This window comes from Corvus hawaiiensis, chromosome 36, assembly GCF_020740725.1.
Source record: "Corvus hawaiiensis isolate bCorHaw1 chromosome 36, bCorHaw1.pri.cur, whole genome shotgun sequence".
Taxonomy (NCBI): Eukaryota; Metazoa; Chordata; class Aves; order Passeriformes; family Corvidae; genus Corvus; species Corvus hawaiiensis.
This window is the reverse complement of record NC_063248.1, coordinates 796,009-815,341: the sequence shown is the minus strand read 5'-3', so window position 1 is coordinate 815,341 and position 19,333 is coordinate 796,009. Positions and strand designations below refer to the sequence as shown.

Here is a 19,333-nt window from a genome sequence, read left to right as displayed (position 1 = left end):
CTGACCAAAATTAATCTGAAAAAGTCTCCTGTGTTTTTTGGTGCGTTGCACACTCTGTCAGTATTTAGTGTGTCAGGAGACGCAGAAGAGATGGTGCTGTGTCCATCTTACACCTCCGAGTAAACCATGCTGATAGCCAGAATTTCCTTTCCACAGAGTAGTACTGGGATGCAGACAACTTTTCATCCACTTTTTACAGAATCCCAGAATCATTCAGGTTGTAAAAGATCTCTGAGATCACCAAGTCCAGCCTGTGCCCGATCCCCACCTTGTCCCCAGCCCAGAGCACTGAGTGCCACATCCAGGCCTTCCTTGGACACCTCCAGGGATAGGGACTCCAAACCTCCCTGGGCAGCCCCTGGGACGTATCACCCACTTCTCATCTACTTTTCATCATTTTTTGAAAATGACAAAGTTTTCATCGTTTCTATCCGGCCCAAGCTGGGAATCCCAGGATGGGCAGGGAGATGGGTGCTGTTTCATTCACTGCCCAGCTCTGCTGGTCAGCTCAAGCTCCTCAGGGCCATCCCCCCTCCTTCCTCCCTAACGGGGACCATCAGCCACACCTGACCCACACTCCTGCTGTGCCAGAACAGGGGATGAGCAAGTCTCCACCACACTCCTCCTCATGAGTGATTTTGTGTTTCCACGAGAGCTCTGGGCTCCTGTGCATGCCCACATTCAGTGCTGATTGAATGCACAAAGTCTCTTTAGCTGGGGTTCCCTGAAGTGCTGCAGGCCACCAAAACAGAAGCCCTGTGGCCCAGGAGCAGGTAATGGCAGAGCCCAGCACTCATCACTGCCCTGGGCTGAGACACAAACTGCTCCAGCCCTGTCTCCTCCCCAGCCAGAGGCACATGCTCCTCATTAATGGCCACATTGCATGACTCGGGCTTTGCAGAGGAAAATAAAAACAGTGAGCTCATCACAGGGGGAAAAACACGAGTGAGAGGAATTGCTGTAAATATTTATATCTTCAGGGCCTTTAATGTGATTGCAATTTTCCCTTTCTGCATTTAAACAGCCAAGCTGTTGCTGTTTGGGACTGTATTTTTTGTTTGCAGGGTGATTTTGAAGCCCACGCGTGTGTCCCCCATGCCAGGGCAGCCTCTGCCCCCGACACCCAGCTCTGAGCAGAGCTCAGGACTCTCAGTGTCACCTCCACTGGTGCTCAGACAGCCTCTGACTCTTGGCCTGGTGTGCACAGAAAGAGCTGCCTTGTCCAGATGCACTGGAAACTGCTGGAGCAAACCCATCCTGGGGCGCGGCACTGCCATGCCAGGGCTGGGGCTGCGCAGGGGCTCTGCTCTGGCTGTGAGGGACAGGGTCTGACGTGCCTGCTGTCGCTGCCCTCCCCCTGGAAACCTCTCTGTTGCTCTTGGATGCAGGGCTCTGGTAGCAGCCAACTGCCTGCCGAGCCCTGGATGCAAACTTTCTGCATGAAATAATGGCCTCACACCCACATAAACTGAAATGGTTTCTATGGAGAATATCCTGGACCAGGCTGCAACCTCACCCTGCTTGCTTTATTACAAACCTCCGTGAGCCATATATATTATATATATTTATATTTTTTGAAGTTTATGACAGTGAACTATATTAACCTGCTAATATGAAAAGCATTAATGTGAAGAGCATGCGCTGGCACAGCCTTCTGGAATGAAAAAGGAAGAATGGTCTGGGAGACAGGCTGGGGGTTATCACTGCTTTGCAATGTCCCCAGGGCCTTTTGCTTCACACTGGTTTTGCTTTCCAGCCTTTGTTCAGACTGTGAATTATCTGAGGCAGGATTTGTACACATGTGCAGAGGGCAGGAGGAGGAGATGCTGATTTTAGTGTGGTTGTTCAGGTGAAGCCTCAATGCTCAGAGCCAGCACTGACTGTGGCAACTGCTGGGATTAGGAGAATCAGGGATATCAGACTTTGAATTTTCTGTTGCCTCACAGAGGGCAGGGGTGACCTAATGAGCAGTGTGAGTGTGGAGCTGTCATTAGGAGTGTCCCTGTGGCAGGGCTCTGGGACACTTTCTGCTGCCCCTCGGCGACAGTGGCACCCACAGGCACCCCGTGATCACAGCGTGTGGTAACAGAGGGTTCCAGCAGCACATCCTGTTGTTTTCTCCTTTGGAATTTTTTTTTTTTTTTTGGTGACATTTGAGTTGTGCTAAAGAACAAAGTGTGAATTTATGATTCTCTTTCTCTTTAATCCTTCTAGATCATCAAAGAGCCTCCCCCACCTCCTGCAGAAGACAGCGAGGTGAGTGACACTGACCCCTGGTCTCCTCGGTGTTTAGGACAAGGTTTTGTTCAGTCTCCTCACAAAAGGTGATTAAATCTGTGAGTTCAGTGCCTCCACTGAGCAGGTGGGGAAGGAGGACAGCTCAGACAATGCCTCACTTGGTCAGAACAGCACTGCAGAGTTAGGCTGTGGTTCACACAAGGGACAACCCTTGAGCCTGTGTTTAACTCTGAAGTTAGTGGAACCTAAACATGTGCTTAGCTGCCTCCCTGGAATGGCATGGTAATGATTTTGGTGGTTTGGGATATATAACTACCCCTGGCAGGAGCTCCCGGTGCTGAGCCCTCAGAGCACAGTTGCTGTGAGAAAAGGAAGCTCACGGTCCTTGCACTGTCTGAGGTACATTGCGAGCAGATGTAAAACCCCAGCAAAATCCTCTTGACATCAGCAGAGCTACACAAGCCAGGGAAGTTTTAGTGGAGAATAATCAACAAATGGTAAATCAACATTAAAACTTCCATCTTAACTCTGCTTACAAGCTTTAGATGAATCTTGTCACAAATGGTTAAAGCTCTGCCACCATTATTTAACAGGCTGTGCCCAGAAACATGCCCAGTTTTCCATCTGCCTCTTTCTCTGTGCTCCTGCTTTCAGCACACAATGAGTCTCTGCTTTGCTCCCGGTGTTTTCCACATGGGATTTCACTGCAGGCCCTGGGCTCTGTGCAGGGCACTCTGATGGCAATGGGAGTTTTTCCATTGACTTCACTGGGGTTTGGATCAGTTCCTCTTAAACATGCAAGTAAAATTAGATTTAGGTCTGTGCTCAGAGTGATTTGCTTGGGTAGTTTGCCTTGCTTTCTGCTTCTGGAGACAAATTCATTGCCTGCTTCAGCGTGCAAGTGGAAAAGCTTGTGAAATGGTGCTGTCTGCTCTCCATGAAGCCTGGCACAGGGAGTGTGGGCTGAGCCAAGGCTCAGGAAAGCTCAGGCCTCTGCAAGGAGCAGGGATCTGGCCTCGCTTCTCCCTGCACTGTGCAGAGCAGCAGGACCCAAGGCCAGCCCTGGAATCTCCACCTTGGGGCACTTGTCCCCTTCAAAACAGGCCTGAAGCAAAGTCCAAATGAGACCCTTCCCAGACCCAAGGGGGGTTTGCATTTGGATCCAGTGCTCCCTGTGCCTCCCTCTGCAGGTACCTGGCCCGTTTCCCTAAGCAGATATTTGTTTGGGCTGTGTGAAAATCCACCAGCTTTGTCAGCTTCTGTCCTCTGAATGAAAAGGAAAATATTAACCTCAAATTGCACGTGCTTTGTTCTGCATCACACATGCCTCCAAGCCAAGGGATTCAATTGCTGAAATTAATTAAAATACATCATTCTGGAATGCTGGCTCCCTGGCCAAGAGCTGCAGGGGGAAATTACATCCCCTAAGAGGGAAGACGTGCGTCACCTATAAGGAAGTCTTTTGTCAACCCAGTAAGTGCTGCAAAAGCAGAGCAGTTACTGCAAAACCACAGCTGCAGCTTGAAATTCAACTTGTCCAGGCTTTGGTTGTACCCTGAGAGGGCTCTGCACAGTGATTGAAAATTGGCATTCATTAGGACCTGTGCTTTACCTGCTGCCTCATCAGTCCAGGAGGGGATCTGAACATTCTTTTGGGTGTTATTCTCCTCTTTGGGGACCTTGGGATGGCAGGGTTTGGTTACAATAATCATGGATTGGTTTGGGTTGGAAGGGACCTTACAGACCCTCCCATTCCACCCCTGCCATGGGCAGGGACACCTCCCACTATCCCAGGGTGCTCCAAGCCCCGTCCAGCCTGGCCTGGGACACTTCCAGGGATGGGGCATCCATCTCTTCAGTGTGCCAGCTGCTCTAACGGTATCATTTCACCTGTGCTTCCCACCAGAGCACGTCCCCTAAACTCAGTTATCCCAGAGCCAACGCGCACATTTAGCAGCCAAAGGATTTTTAAAAAGGAAAATATAGTCTATACTATTTTAGTAGCTGTACAGCATCAGGGCAGTGCTCAGAAATCAGTAAGGCTTGAAGCTGTGACTTGCACTGGTTTTTCCCAGACAGAAGAGCTTCCCACTAGGGAAAAAATAGCAGAAGCTCTGACAAGACGCATTTTGTTGGTGCATTTACTCCTAGAGAGGGCTGGTCCACAGAGTGGGGCTGGCAGTAGTGTGATGTGTTCTCAGAAGGTTGAAGCCTCCAGATTTTCTTCTTTGCTCTAAACAAGTAGAAGATGGAGTTGATTTTCTACAATCCAGGTATTCAGGTGTTGCAGATATCCCCCTCCCCTGCAGGAAACCAGCAGCTGCTCCTCTCCAGCAGGAGGGATTGCTGGTCCCTTCAGCAGCAGGGTTACAGTTGGATTTTTTTCTTCTCACGAAAGTCTTGGCCAAAATAAAAAAAAACGTCAAGGAATTCTTGCATCAGCAGGTTTGGGAGCTGAGGCCCACAGGAGGAAGGAGAATGCATTACACTGGAACAACGAGGGGGAAGCAGCCTTTGCTGTCGGACCCGCCAAAGGTTTTATTGAACTCTGTTTCAGAGGCCCTTGGAGACATGTTGGAGACACTTCACTGTTGGTGAAGGAAATCATTATTGGCCAGAAACTCCCAATTAATTCATTCAGAAATTGCAAATGTTGTCAGCTCCTGCTGTGCTGCTCGGGGAGCTCGGGATGCTGAGGGTGAAGCCCAGGGAAGGACAGATGGTTTCACTTAGGAAGGATTGAGTTAATGCCAAGCGGAAGAGGTGGGTGCCTGGAGGAGCCAGGAGCACCTTTCTGGCCTGTGATTAGTCACTGAAGGTGGATTGAAACCACATTCTTCTACCTCCAGTGAACAGGAAGGCTTCTTCTAGTCCTGCTGGAGGAAGACACAGCTGCTTTTACTCCTGTGCCCCAGCACCTTTGGGCTGGGTTTATTGGAACAGCTCTGCCCAGCTCAGAGCAGAAACTCACCCAAGGCTGAAGCTGGTTCTACTATAGCAACCCATCCTCAAAATACACCAAAAAACCCCAACTGCAGGGCTCTGCATCTTCCAACAATTTGCTATTCACTCCCTGGCCCAGGCCAGAATTCTGCTGCTGTCAGTCCTGGACAGACTGGCTGCAGTCAGAGGGTGCTAAACTGGAGCCCCTCCAAGCATCCCAAGAGACACACACTGCCCTCACTGGGTTTTAGGCCCTGCCCTGTAAGCAGAGCCTAAAACCCACAGCTGAATCTATGCAGGCGCCACTTGTTCCCACAGCAGGGATCCAGGGACACAAAGCTCCCTGGAGTCTGGCAAAGCCAGGCAGGAGATCACCCACATGCCCAGAGCTTGCCCTTTCCTCATCACTCAGTCCCTTCCTTTCCCTGCTGCTCTGTCACCCAACATCCACGCACATCCCTACTGTGGCACCGGAGCCAAGCCACCAACCAGCCTGTAATGGGATAATTCTTAGGTCTCTTGTCCTCTTACCCACACACAGCACAGCAAACACACACAGGGAGGTGCTGGACAGAAAGGGCCATTCAGCAGCACTGGCACCAGACCCTGAAGGTCGTTGTCACTGTCCTGGGAGGCAGCATGGACAGGAGGGACTTAACTCCCTGCTCGGCAGCTGCTGTTCAGCCAAGGGATGAAAGCCCTGTTCAGCTGGATCCACGCTGACTGTTGGAATCTGATCTCTCCCACAACATCCCTGAGGCCAGAGAATGACTAAAGGAGATTCAGCTGCTTGGAGAGCTGCTTGAACTCTCACTTATTATCATGGAATCACAGAATGGTTTGGGTTGGGAGGGTCCTTAGAGATCATTTTGTTCCACTCCCCTGCCATGGGCAGGGGACACCTTCCACTAGACCAGGTTGTTCAATTATTGCTATCATTATTCCTTTCCAAATTGTTTTCCTTGCTCCTTCTGGAAAGCCTTGCTGGGGAGACAGCAAAACAAGCTCCAGAGAAAGGATCTGATAGGAATTTTTTGTAGACACCAAGGCAGGAAATTTATTCTGCTATTCCTGAAATGAAGCCAGGTCCCAGTGGTGTTCCAGTGCTCCTCCTTCCCTTTTACAGTGCGTTGTGGAAATATGGGAGGAGGAGAAAAGAACCTTTCAAGAGAGAGCATCTAAAAGAAAAAAGATGGGGCTGTTACTGGCAATAGATGAGGTACAGGTGTTACACCATGAGGGTGCGGAGTTTCATAGCCAATTTCATGTGGAATATCCAGGCAGGCCCAGTGCAGTGCAGAGGCTGTGGGAGTTGGGTTTAATCCCATCCTGGTGTGGATTCCCATGACCTTATAGGATCTCCACCTTCCTGCAGCTCGGTGTCTGAGCTCTGGAGTGGGAACAGCTCAGCATCCTTCTCTCACCAAACCCGGACCTCCCTCTCATCTGTGCACACGCAGTGCTTTGTTCTTGGAGGACTTCAGGCAGGATCTGGACCACAGATAAATGGGGAGTTTCTGTGATGATCAAGGCTGGTTTGATAAACCTTTGTGCCTCAAGGATGAGCTTGTATGAAGCTGAAGTTGTTCAAGCTGGAGAAGAGAAGATACTGGGGAGCCTTTAGAGATACCAAGGTAGCAAGCAAAACCTTCCACAGTAGGAGGAAATGTTCCCTGAGAACAGGGCAAGGTGTCCTCAAAGTGTAACAAAGCAGCTGAGAGGTGGCCATGGGATTTGGGAATGACTCCAGTGTTGGGAGAAGGGGTAGAAAGGAGTCTTGAGGACAGCTGGATTTGCCTCTGTGTTCTCTCAACTGTAGAATTCGATGACAACATCTCTCACAGAGAAATGATTGTCGTGTCGTGGCTCAGCCCTTGGTGCAGGCAGAGCTCTCTATAAATGCTGAATTCTGACAAAATTCAGGCATTGCAGAGACAACTGGGAAAATAATTATAAGGGTGGGGAGAGGGGTAAGTTGTCCAAACTTTTTTTTTCAATATCTGGCCAAATTTAGTTTGAATTCTTACCCTGAGTGGTTCAGATGTCCCTTGTGGAGCCTGAATTATCCTTGTGTTACCCACAGATGAGGTTCTCTCAGGTCAGGGTCAAAGTATCCAGAGCCTGGCCTGGCCTCTGAGATAAACACAGATCTTTGTTTTCTGCAATCCAGCACTTATGAATCTGGATCCCTGACTGTGAAATGCAGTTCTGTCCTGCTTCTTCTTATTTGTTAAAAGAAACTCTAGCTCCATCTAAAGCAGATTTTGGGGGTGGAAAGTTGCCAAGTGCTGTACAGTCAGTTTCCAGCATCCTTAAATGCACTTGAATTTTCCGGGGCTGTTTTTGAGGCTGCAGCTGGGTCAGAGCTGAAGCTCCTCAGGTACAAACGCTGGTGCAGCCACGTGTAGAAGAATACAGGTGAAGCAGGCAGGATGTGAGAATTCAGCCCTGGCTCACGGGGCAGTGAGCTGGGGGTGTGGGGATGGTGGGGACTGGGTGCCTCTTCCTTCCCATTTCCCTGCTGCCTCCCTGCCCTGACCCCCCGTTTCCAGTTCCTGCAGTTCCTCACGTGTGTGGTGAGCACATTGGCCAGGAGTGTAGGACATCCCTGGTGGGGGCTTTCTGCTTGTATTGCAAAACCTCCCCTGCCCTTCCAAACATGTAAACAGACTCATTCTGCAAAAAACTTGTGACTCCTTTGTTTTTCAAGGTCCGTGTTGCCTTTCTGTGCGTGTGCTGTTGTCCTGGCTCCCAACTTGCAGTGAGGGGACTCACAGGGCTTTTAAGGGCTTGTGGGGAAGATTTCCTAAACCTTGGTATTTCCTGTTGTGAGAAGTCCAGTCTGTGCTAAACTGAAGAGAGAGAAAGAGAATTGCTGAAGGAAAATATTTAGATGGCTTCGCTTCCAATTTGTTTTTCGGGGTTTTTTTTCTTTCTTTTTAACAAAAAAAAAGTCCTCATGGAAAACTTCATGCAGAGATATTGAGTTCTTGGGTTGCAGCAAAGAGCCTCAGCAGCTCTGCCTGGGGCCAGAGAGAGAGGGCAGCTCTGAAGAGAAGAACCTGGTAGTTGTGACCAATTGTTACCCTTCCCTTAGATCAGGACACGTTTTGCAGCCCAATTTCTGTGTGTTTTGATAAACTGAAATGCTTTTGGTTGCCATGAAAACCGTAGTTTTTCTTGGATTTCCCCTTCCCCCCCCCCAGTTTTTCAGTTTTCCTGATGGGGAGTTTCAATTTCAAAGTATTTTTGGCTTTCCCAGTTTTGGAAAGCTCCTAAGTTTTGGAGTTTAGCCAAATCTCTGTGAAAAATTAAAGAAAGAAGAAGAAAAAGGAGAGAGGGACCACTTTTCTTTTCTCTCCACGTTTTTCACAGGAAATACTTCACGTTTTTGATGAACTCTGCTTTTCTGCTTTGCCAGTTCACAGCCTGAACTGTAGAAATTAAAGGGAAAAGCACTATAAGAGCTCCACATACACTCTGACCCTACAAAGTGCAACAGAGAATTTAAAATACCTTGACTCTCACTAGAGCTTTAGCAGACTCATTTTAAATACACTTAAGGAAATGTTCTTGATCTGTTAATTTGCCCGTATCTGAATGTCACCATGAGGTGTTGAGCACGTTTGGCTCTGTGGTTGGGGATGTGCCTGCAATGAGCAAGGGCAGGACACAGAATTGAAATCTCATTTTTCACACAGGGCCTGACTTTCTCTGGCAGGAGAAAGGACTCCCTGAAGCCACATGGACTTCCATGGGCAGCTGCCCCAGCCGAGGCACAGGTTCATTACAGGAGCTAATTCCATTCCTGTGATTTTTCCATGAGACTTTTCCATCCTATTCCTCTTGGCCCGCTCCTGTCAATAAACCTGGGCATTCCCAGTGGGGTTGTTTCCGAAGGTACCCCGAGTTTGCCATCACTCAGGAGAAAATTTACTCATTTTTTTACTCTTTCCCTCCATCCTGTGAGGCCTGAACTCCAATATGGGGATTTACCTGGGCTCTGGAGGGTCCCTGCAGCACAGGGAGCCACGAGCAGCAGCTGCCTCTCCCAGTCCCAGGTGAAGGGAAGGGGTGGCAGAGGTGAAAAATACCAAAGTCTCATTCTTGCTGGAGCTGGATGGTACCTTTCAAGTGGTTGTGTTTATATCATGAAACATTGTCCTTTCATGAGAGTACATCCTCTGGAAAGCAACAGGGAGAGACCGGAACCTTGCCTGCCCTGCAGGCTCAGAGGACAATGCTGCCTGGGACTTTTAATTCTTCTCCATCCCTGTCATTTTCCCTGACAGTGCCACCCCTTGTTTTGCAGGAGGAAGATGATGATGGTCTGCCAAAGAAGAAGTGGCCAACAGTCGATGCCTCTTACTATGGTGGGCGAGGAGTGGGCGGCATCAAACGGATGGAGGTGAGGAGATCCCAGCTCAGGGGTCAGATCTGGGCTGGGGACTGGGCTGTGACGTCCCCCTGCAATCTACCCAGGAGGGAACCCAGGAGACAGGCACAAACTTCTTTAGGCTTTTTTGGTACATCTGAGTCCAGATCATTTTTGTATGGGAATATTTGAGAGCCAAACACAGATTTCTGAAGTTTGGGAGTATCTTTTTCCTCTAATCCAGCAACGTCCAGGCCCATGCCTGGGATACAGGGGCAGCGCTGCCACACAAATTACAATGACATGGGTTTAGTTTTTCTGAAAACCTTCCCCATTCTCACGTTTCTCATAAACCACCACAAAGGACAAGTTCAAAATTTGGGCTGCAGTCTAGAAACAAACCTCACAGCCCGTGCATTGCTCTTCAGCTTGGATCTGGGCACTGGGAAAACACAGGCAGGGCTCTGCTCTTGCAGCAGGGGTGTGACTGCAGCAGGTGACAGGGCCTGATCCCTCTTTCCAGGTGCGCTGGGGAGAAAAGGGCTCCACGGAGGAAGGTGCTAAGTTAGAGAAGGCCAAGAACGCCAGGGTCAAGATGCCAGAGCAGGAATACGAGTTCCCTGAGCCCAGGAACCTCGGGAGCAACATGCGCCAGCCCTCGTCCCCTCGGAAGTGGTACTCCCCCATCAAGGTGAGTCCAGCCCTGCCTGGCGCTGCCTGGGATGTGTGCAGGAGATCTTTTTGTCATGATGTGTGTTCACATCCAAGGCTCAGCTCTGCCCACAAACCCCTGATCCCAAGTGCTGCTGGAGTGGCTGTGCCTGAGGGAGCCCCCTGAACGTGTGCCTGGGGAGGTGCTGTGGGAAGGAGCCACGTGGGGCAATGGGAGTTTCCCACCTGGTTGGTCAGGTTTGGGAGTTGTGTTGCTTTCTTAGACCAGAACAGGATCCTGATCTCTTCCTGAATGGCAGCTTCTGGGAAGTGCTCACAGGGTGCAAAGGTCTACACTGCACATTCCCTGAGATGTCGGGAATAAACAGGATCTTCTCCAAAAATTATTAAAGGATTGAAGCATCTCTTGTGTGAGGAAAGCCTGTGGGAGCTGGACCTGTTCAGTCTGGAGAAGACTGGAGGGACTCTCATTAATGCATACAAATGTCTCAAAGGGGTGTCAGGATGGTGCCAGACTCTTTCCATTGGTGCCCAGTGACAGGACAAGGACATAACCTAAACCACAAGATTTTCAACTCAACAGGAGGAAGAACTTCTTTCCATGGAGGGTGGCAGAGCCCTGGAACAGCTGCCCAGGGAGGAGTCTCCCTGTCTGGAGACATTCCAAACCCACCTGGATGTATCCCTGTGTCACCTGCTCCAGGTGCCCCTGCCTGGCAGGGGGTTGGACTGGATGCTCTCCAGAGGTCCCTTCCAACCCAACAATTCTATGATTCTTTCCTTAGAAAGAGGGGAGAAAGGAGGAAGAAAATTCCTGCTGGATGTGTCCAGGAGAGGTTGAATCTTGTGGAGAAGAGGAGCAGAGCACACAGATCATGGACTGCATTAGCCAGGCATGGTATGAGGGCATTTCAGTGTCAGAGAGCTGATCTCTTGCCTCCAGGACAAATTCAGCTGTTCTCAGGAAAGGAGGGCAGTTTAACAACTGTGTGACTTCTCTAATGAACAGGAAAAAAATAATTCCACATTCCTGTTTCTCAGGTTTAACTCTTTTGGGAAATGCTGACACTTCTCTTCAGTCCAGGGTATTTGTAGTTATCAGGCCCAGAAAAGACTGAGAACACCCAATTCATATCCAAGTACAAACCTTGCACCTCTGGAGCTTGGGTCTGAAGAGCAGAGGTGCTGGTTTAGGGTCTTCAAATCCCTCCACGGGCAATTAACCTGCAACGAGGGTGTGTGTAGCACACGCAGTAAATAAACCTTTCAGTGTACAGAGCTTGCCTTAAACTTGATGCTGGGGAATGAGAAAGTGCCTCTCTGATGGAAAACAGAGGCTTCACTGTCCTGTTTCCTTCCTGGCCAGCAGCAGCCAGTGGGGTCAGACAAAAGCTGTGAGCCAGGCTGGAGATGTTCCACCCTGCAGAGCACTCGGGGCTCCCTGCACTGCCTCTGGTTACTGACCTGCTCCAGGTGGTGCCCACAGGAGCCAGGGCAGTGTCTGGGCTCTCCTCAGTCCCTGATCTTGCAGCTGGTTCAAATCCAGGGGTGGGAATGGCAGGGATGCTCAGGGGAGCCAGGGTGGTTTCCGGAGGATGCAGAAACATGAACTTCCTTGAAAACTCGGTCCAGCACCTTCTCTCTTTCCCCCCTGGAAGATTATCGTCTCATAAACAGAGCCTCCCAGCAAGTCGTTTGCAGTTGTGTTGTAACGACTTCAGCATGTGTCGGTGAAGGTTGTTCCTTCCCACAGTGGGACAGGTTGGAGGCAGCGGTGCCGGCTCCGCGTGGGGAGCGCAGCACACCCCAGCCCCCGGGGCTGCCCTGTGCTCCTGAAGGAGCTGCGTTGTCACGGTGCTTCAGCGCGCCTGGGAAACGCACCAGGCCCACCTGGGAGCTTCTCCCTGCTCCTGGAAATCACCTCATCCAGCCAAGACACAGCGCCGTCGGATTTTGTAACTGAGCTGCCAGAAACACTGATTTTAGGACAAAGAGCCCCAAATACTTGCTCAGGCAGCTGGAACCATGTGGGTGCAACTACCTGAGCTCATTCCTTGAGAGCTGGGTCCTTTCCCACAGAAGATTCTGCTGAGCTTCTCCCCTTGCCCCGTTGATGCTGTTGGATCACAGCCCCAGGAGACTTCCAGTGAATTTTCAGGTTTGTTGCAGGTCTGTGTCCAGGACAGAAATTCTCCAAAGTTCAAGAGAGGCTTGGAGAGAAGATTCAATGTATATAGGGCTGAGGTTCAGTGCTGACTCTGGAATAGCTTTTGCTTCATAACAACAAGAATTCAGTTATAAGGGCGCCTGCAAATGTTAGGAGCATCTCATGGGTGATATATATTCTTAATTCCTTTAGAAATAGCTCTCTTATCTACCATTCCAATTGTATACAGGATAGAGACAGTTCCAATCCAAAACCCTGTATTCAAATACTCCCAAAACTTTGGAGTGTTCCACATCTGGATAGTATTTAGCAGCCTGGACCAGAATTTACCTAATTATTAATTGCCACCACACCCCTCACTGAGCTGCACCCAAAAAATGTATGGAGACAGGATAGCTGTCTCCGACACTTTCCTCATGGACAATCATCAGCACTCACCAAACCCAGGAAGGGTCATTCCTGTGAAGCAGAGTCCTGCTGTTGCTCTCCCTGGGCAGTAAGGAATTAGCAAAATTGGCAAAATTCATCAGCAGTCTTGGCAGAAAGTCGTGTCCTGGAGGTGTGAGCACAGGAGATGGATTTGCAGGGAAGCTCTCCTGGAGCCGTGGCAGGCAGGGAAAGTGGGAACAGCCCGTGAGCTGCCTGGGGCTGGACCCTCAGCCAGGGCAGCACTGGCTGGGATCCATCCTGCTTTGTCCAGTCTGGGTTTTAAAATAACAGAGAGGCTCCCACCACTTCTGAGGGGAACGTTTCACAGATGCCCAGACCTCACCCATAGGAAATGTCTCAGCTTGAATTTTCCCTCATCCCCATGCTCCAAGTGCACTGTGGTTAAAGAGGTGTTAAATTTCCACCCCCTCCACTGGGCTGGTTGAAGCAGCCCTTTGGGAAGCAGATAAACATGCCTGTAACAACCTGCTTTAAAAAATCATGGTGAAGGAGAAGGGCAAGGAATTAAACTTCAGGAACAGCAAACCAAGGGTGCCTGAATCTGATACAGACCCAGGAAATTCACATCGTCGGACCAGTCGTCTTGCTGGCCACAGGCCTTCCTCAGCTGCACAAGTACCAGCCCTGCTCAGAATGTTCTGCCTTTTATGAAGGAGTTCTTCTTCCCTCTGTTTTTCAGTCTTCCCAGAGTCATGTCTGTAAGTAGGTAGACAGCTGAGAGTGGATAGATTGGGGTTTTTTTAATGCTCCAGAGATTTATTTGCTACCAAATGTGGCTACTGACACTTAACAGATTGGGGTTATTATTGTTGTTATTCTGATTTGCTGCTCTTACTTCTCAGCACAGTGCCAACTGGATTATCCTGCTTTTAAAATGTCATTTCAACTGTTTGAAAAGTCAGTGCAGATAATCCAAGGGGAATGACAAATCCGAAAACTTCTTAAGAAACTCGCCAAACCCGCGGTTCATCTGACAGGGAGGGGCAGCACAAAACATAGATGGAAGTGAATCAGAGAGTCATGGAATCATTAAGTTTGGAAAGATCCTCAAGTCCAGCCATCCATCCAGCACCACCACCATGTTCACCACGAAACCACGTCCCTGAGTGCCACATCCACACGTTTTTTGAATGCTCCCAGGAATGGGGACTCCACCACTGCCCTGGGCAGCCTGGGCCAGGCCTTTCCAACCCTTGCAGTGAAGAAATTTTTCCCACCATCCAAGCTGAACCTCCCTGAGCACAACCCAAGGCCATTTCCCCTCATCCTGTCACTTGTTACCCAGAACAAGAGACTGATCCCCACCTGGCTACAACCTAAGGCTGAAGCAACAAGTGGTGCTCTCCAGAGGAAACCTCAGGTGAATCCCACGTGGAGGCCACTCCAGCATTTCCTGGGCCGCGTGTCCCTGGCAGTTCTCCAGCCTTTGTCCCTCCTGTCTCCATCACACAAAGCTGCCATGGCACAGCAGCCTGGCCAGAGAGGCCCAAGTGCAGCTTGGGTTTACAGACAGCTCCAAAAGAGCCTCTGCCTGACACCAGCAGGTCTGAGGAGCACTGAGGTAACTCAGAGTCAATGCAGTGTTGAATTAACTGTGAATGCAGAGGAAATTCCATGGCTGGAACTGTGCCCTCCTTCATTTTTCATCTGCTCCGACTGTTTCTTCTCTCTGGGCTTCAGATCTAGCAGGACTCAAGGCTTTATTTGCCTTCAGACCTTTCTTTTTTCTCCAAGTGACCTCGTGCTTCAACTGCAGAGGAGTTCCAGACACGGAGACACGGCCCATCCATGGAGAGCACAGGAGGGTTTTTGTTTCCAAGTGAAAGCATTGCCGTTTCATTTCTTCAGCCATCATCCTTTCCATGATGCACACTCCCTCTCTTCCACCCAGATGTCTCAGGCAGACCCTGAGGCTCCCAAAGATGGAGCTCTTGGCTTTTCCCAAGAAATCTTGGTAGGCTCTTGGAAATTGGGACTGCAGAGTAAAAAGGAATTTTTTTTGTTCCATGGAAAGTTGTTGCTTTGCCTCTGGTTTCCTAAAGGAGAAATGGAGGAAAAAGGTACTTATTTCTTAAGCTGTCAGAGTGGACAGGAGATCAAGAGCTTCAACCAGCTCTGCTGTAGAGGAAAGATGGATTGGAACAGAAGGAAGGGATGGGTTCCCTCAGGTCTAAGGAGTTCTGCTGTCCAAATGCAGAAGAATCTGACAGAGAAGCTTCTTGCTTATTCTCCTTTGAGAATAACAGACTTTCCTGGCTCTCACCTTAGGAAGTCTTTTCTCCATATCCTATGGAAACAAGTTCTATGCAGTCATTCTACGTGTCTGCCTCCACCTATGTGTCCCTCCAACTCCCAAATAAGCTTTGAACCATTGGCTGAACACACTGGTTGAGGAGCAGAGATCCCAGAGAGGATTATGGCCCTGATGGTTCCTTGGAAAGGGAAGAGAAGGACTCTGCCCCCATGAAAGGGAGTCTTTAGTTCGACACCAGAGACCTGGGGTCACAAAGGACCTTCCAAACACCCTGAGTGCCAAGTCTGGCCCTCACAGACCCCAAAGTTGACACAGCCAGACCAGGCCCTCAGGAAAATCTGCTGCCTTACTCCAAATTAAGATCCTCACTCTTTCCCCACTCCCTCTGCAACATCCAGCTCACATTTCCATTTGTTAATCCTGTCCCACAATAGTTACACAAGGCATTTCTGCTAGCACAAGAGTTCTGTCGTCTTTATTTCTGGGAAAGATTTATCAGACAGGAATTCCTGGATCCAGTCAGGAGTTGGTCTTTGGGTTTGATGGTCTTACCTGCAGAAAACAGTTTTGTACCAAGGGACAGCTTTGTACATTCTCAGAGCAGCTTATCTCTGCAGGTACAGTGAAGTTTGCTAGTAGGGGTTTTGCTCCTGGTTCCTGCTCTACTATCACAGCACTCAGAGGATTTGGACCAGTACTCATGGAAACATTAATAAATACTGTCTGCTGTCAACCCTCTCCAAAAATGCCTACAAATCTCAGGGTACTGAGTTCTTCACAGACCAGGGGTCAAATGAAGGGAGTGTGAAGAGAGTTCGATGAAATAATCTTGACTCGTGACCTGTCTGGAGCCTTGCCCTGAGGCAGCCGAGGTGTGCCCCCATGCAAACCCTCCCGCAGCTCTCCCAGGAGCTGAGTCCAGTTAGGAAAGGAAACCCTGACTGGTTGGAGTGGGGATAGAGCAGGAATCCTTCAGCAGCAGATGGATGTTTCAGAGCAGATGATTTGGTGAATATTTCTGCATTGCAGAGCCCTGGGCTGCTCGTTCTGTCCTCGTTCAGCTCATTTGGGGAGTACCCTCAGGCTTGGCTGCTGAATTCCAGTCAGGGATAAATGCTTGGGCTGCACTGCAGGGAATGGCAGGGAGGTTCTGACCGCACATGAGCCAAACTCTGTCTGCAAGAGGTTTTCAACACGTTGGGTTTTGAGCAGACCTCACCCAGGTCTGTGCCGGTGCACACGTGTGTGTCTGGGTGTGTGGGGTGTGAGACCACACAGCGAGGGGACAGCTGCTGCCTCTGAGCTCAGCGTGGGGCTGGAGGGCTTGGAAAGAGAGGTGCTACTGCCTGGAAAAGGTGCAAACGTGGGCTGCCGCATGGGGAGGGCCTGGGGAGCCTGGGTGAGCCCTCTCTTGGTGGCTGCCAGGAAGGATGACCTGGCCACCACACCGCCCCTGGCTGGGGCTCAGCTCTCCTGGCAGGTGGGGGTTCACTCCGTTCTCCCCAGCAGAGTGTTTTGAGACATAAGTGAGATTTCTTTCTCACATGTCACAGGGTTCACCTAGGGCTGGAGAGAAGCTGCTCATCCAGAGCAGGAGGCGCAGCAGTTCGGAAAGGCATCGCATGAGTTCACTGCTCGCTTTCTGCACTGATTTAACATTTTGCTGGCTGTGATGCCTGGAGCTGAGTCGGCATCAGTCTCTCTCTGAGCCCAGAAGGTGTCAGAGTCACACATTATCTTTGGAAAGGTCAGACACTGTTATCTGTCAGACATCTGAGTGCTCTTCCTTTGCACTCGCAGCGAGTTCACAGCAAGTGTCTGTGAGAGAAAACATCGTTCTCCAGCATTTCTACAGGCACTGGAGATGATGGGGTAAAACCTGTTGGGTCCAAGTGCTGGTCCCTGCACTGCACTTTGCCCAGAGCATAACAAACACCCTGTTTCCTTTCATTCCAGGGGAAGCTGGACGCCCTCTGGGTCCTGCTGCGGAAAGGATACGACCGCGTGTCCGTGATGCGTCCCCAGCCAGGAGACAAGGTACCAGCGCCTCCAAACCCTTCCTTCCAGCAGGGAACAGCAAAACCCTCTGCCTGCCTTCACCTGTGGGGCTGAAGGCAGACACTGCTGACAGCTTAGAAGCAAACTCTCAGTCACATCTGTCAGCTTTGTTTGCAAACAGTTCGTGGGGTTTGGCTGATGTGGTTTCAAGCCTGAACTGTCCAGGTGCAGGGACAGAAATACCCCTGGAAGAGCCCAGCACAGTCTGCTCTTAGAGCACAGAGCTGCTCTCCACCAGTTACAGGAGAAATTGTAATGAGTAGTAAGGGATATTTTGACAGGACTGAGGGAATGGCTGGAGCAGTGTCAGGGGAGGTTTAGGTTGGATATCAGGATATTCTGTGATTTTCATTCGTTAAATTCCCCTCATGGTGGAAAATGTCAGTTAGATTAATGTCTTATGCAGTCAGTCACACACCCCTGACATGAATCAACAAAGAGCTTGGAGCTGTTTCAGGAATATATTTGTCCCAAAGTGTAAGTAACTGCAGCACTGTGGAGGCTTCAAGAAACTCAACTGCACATAAAACAACAGTGTAATTTTCTAGTGGAGAATCATAGGCCTGTAGCATTTGGTTCCCTGTGGGCATTTTTATTGAATACAGGACCTTTTTGTGAATTAAAAAGTTTAATATTTTATTCCTTCCCAGGGAAGATTTGCTAAAATGTCTTCACTGATTCTGATTTATGGGAGAAAAGTCGGAAACATAGAGGTTGCTGGTGCCGGGCAATTCTCCCTCAGAAACCAGGGCCTGAAGAATGCCTATTCTGTGAATCCATTTTTTGACTCAATAAGCTAAAATGACAGATGCCACTTCCATTTATGCTGGGGAGAATCCAGAGCAGTGCAACCCTCACAGTTTGCAGCAATTTCTCCTGGTGCAGCTGACAGAGGCTGCAGCCTCTGCAGTGACACATCCTTGGACTCACCCTCCTGTCCTGGAGCACGAGTACCAGCAGAATCAGCCCACACAGGTGTGATGTGACCCAGCCTTGGAGTCAATCAAGCCCTTTATGACTGATTTGTGCTGCAAAGGACCTCTGACCTGGGCACAATCTAATTTAGTGTGAAAGAGGAGCTGGCTGAAAATGCACCCAGGCTTAGAGCTGCTAAATACCGGCTCCTCTCCGGGTGACTCCTTTGTTTGGGCACTTCCCTGGGTAGATATGAAGCACTTCCAGGCCCTTCTGCAGGGTTTTCCTCTGTGTCAACAAAATGTGAGGTTGAGTGTTTGGCTTCTGTGAATAATGGTGTGTTAGGGAGCATCAAACCCCCTGCTGCTAACCACTGTCAGGTTTAAGGGAGCAGTTTGTGTTTGTCCCCTCACAGCAGTGACACAGCTCCCAGGTGATGTCTCCCCAACAGCACAGGCAAAACCAGTCTGAGAACTCACTGTAAAACACTGAAATGGCTTTCATTGGTTCACACAGCTGAAATGGCAGAATTAGTTCGGGTTTTCCCCTTTCCTGTTCAGCAAAGGTGTGTGGGTTTTGTTTCCCTACTTCAGATTCAGACTGAGGAGAAGCATCCTCAGTTCAGCTGCACGATTTCTGAGTCATCTCCCATCTTGATACAGACATTCCCATGATTTGGATGCCAATTTTAGTCTGCCCTACTTCACTTTCTCCTAGAAAGGGATTTTACTGGGCATGAGGAAGGTTGGCTTTACAAAAGCAGAGGCTTCAGTTCAAGGGACCAAGAAGGGATGAGGCAATATTGCTGTTTACTGAACTGCCAAAAACTACAGCTGTGCCTTGGGAGCCAAATTAGGCAAAAGGAAAAGCAAAAGGTTGCAAAAATAGTTGCAAAATTTGCACCTCACAGGATAAGAAGACTCTCAGCTCTCCTGGATCCCTGCCACATGCCTTTGTTCTCCTCTGTGCCACTGTTCCTCTAAGAGAAATTTAAATGCATGTCCAACCTTAGGATACAAAGGCTGCCTGACTCAGGCTGTTTCAGGGCTTGTGGTTTCTCCCAGGTCAGCAAACATCAAATATTATCTCATAAAACACGTTCCTGCTTTGGTGAGCTTGGAAATCCAGGGGGAAGGTCAGTGCTGAGTTGATGGGAATGGCAGCACAGAAACATCTGCTGGTGCTGGCTGCAGCTGTCAGTGCCCTCAGAGCAGAGCCCTGGGGCACCACGAGGAGTCTGCTCTCCTTGCAAGGGAAAAAA

General features: G+C 49.7%; 1 protein-coding gene across 1 annotated transcript in view; it reads left to right on the top strand.

The window, feature by feature from the left end:
• Window positions 1-19,333, top strand: part of ANTXR1 (ANTXR cell adhesion molecule 1) — a 79,028-nt gene that overhangs the window by 45,442 nt on the left and 14,253 nt on the right. The window contains exons 14-17 of the mRNA XM_048290179.1: window positions 2,215-2,256; window positions 9,494-9,589; window positions 10,080-10,247; window positions 17,056-17,136. Of these exons, the coding sequence (XP_048146136.1) occupies window positions 2,215-2,256; window positions 9,494-9,589; window positions 10,080-10,247; window positions 17,056-17,136 (387 nt within the window). The remainder of the gene's footprint in view (window positions 1-2,214; window positions 2,257-9,493; window positions 9,590-10,079; window positions 10,248-17,055; window positions 17,137-19,333) is intronic.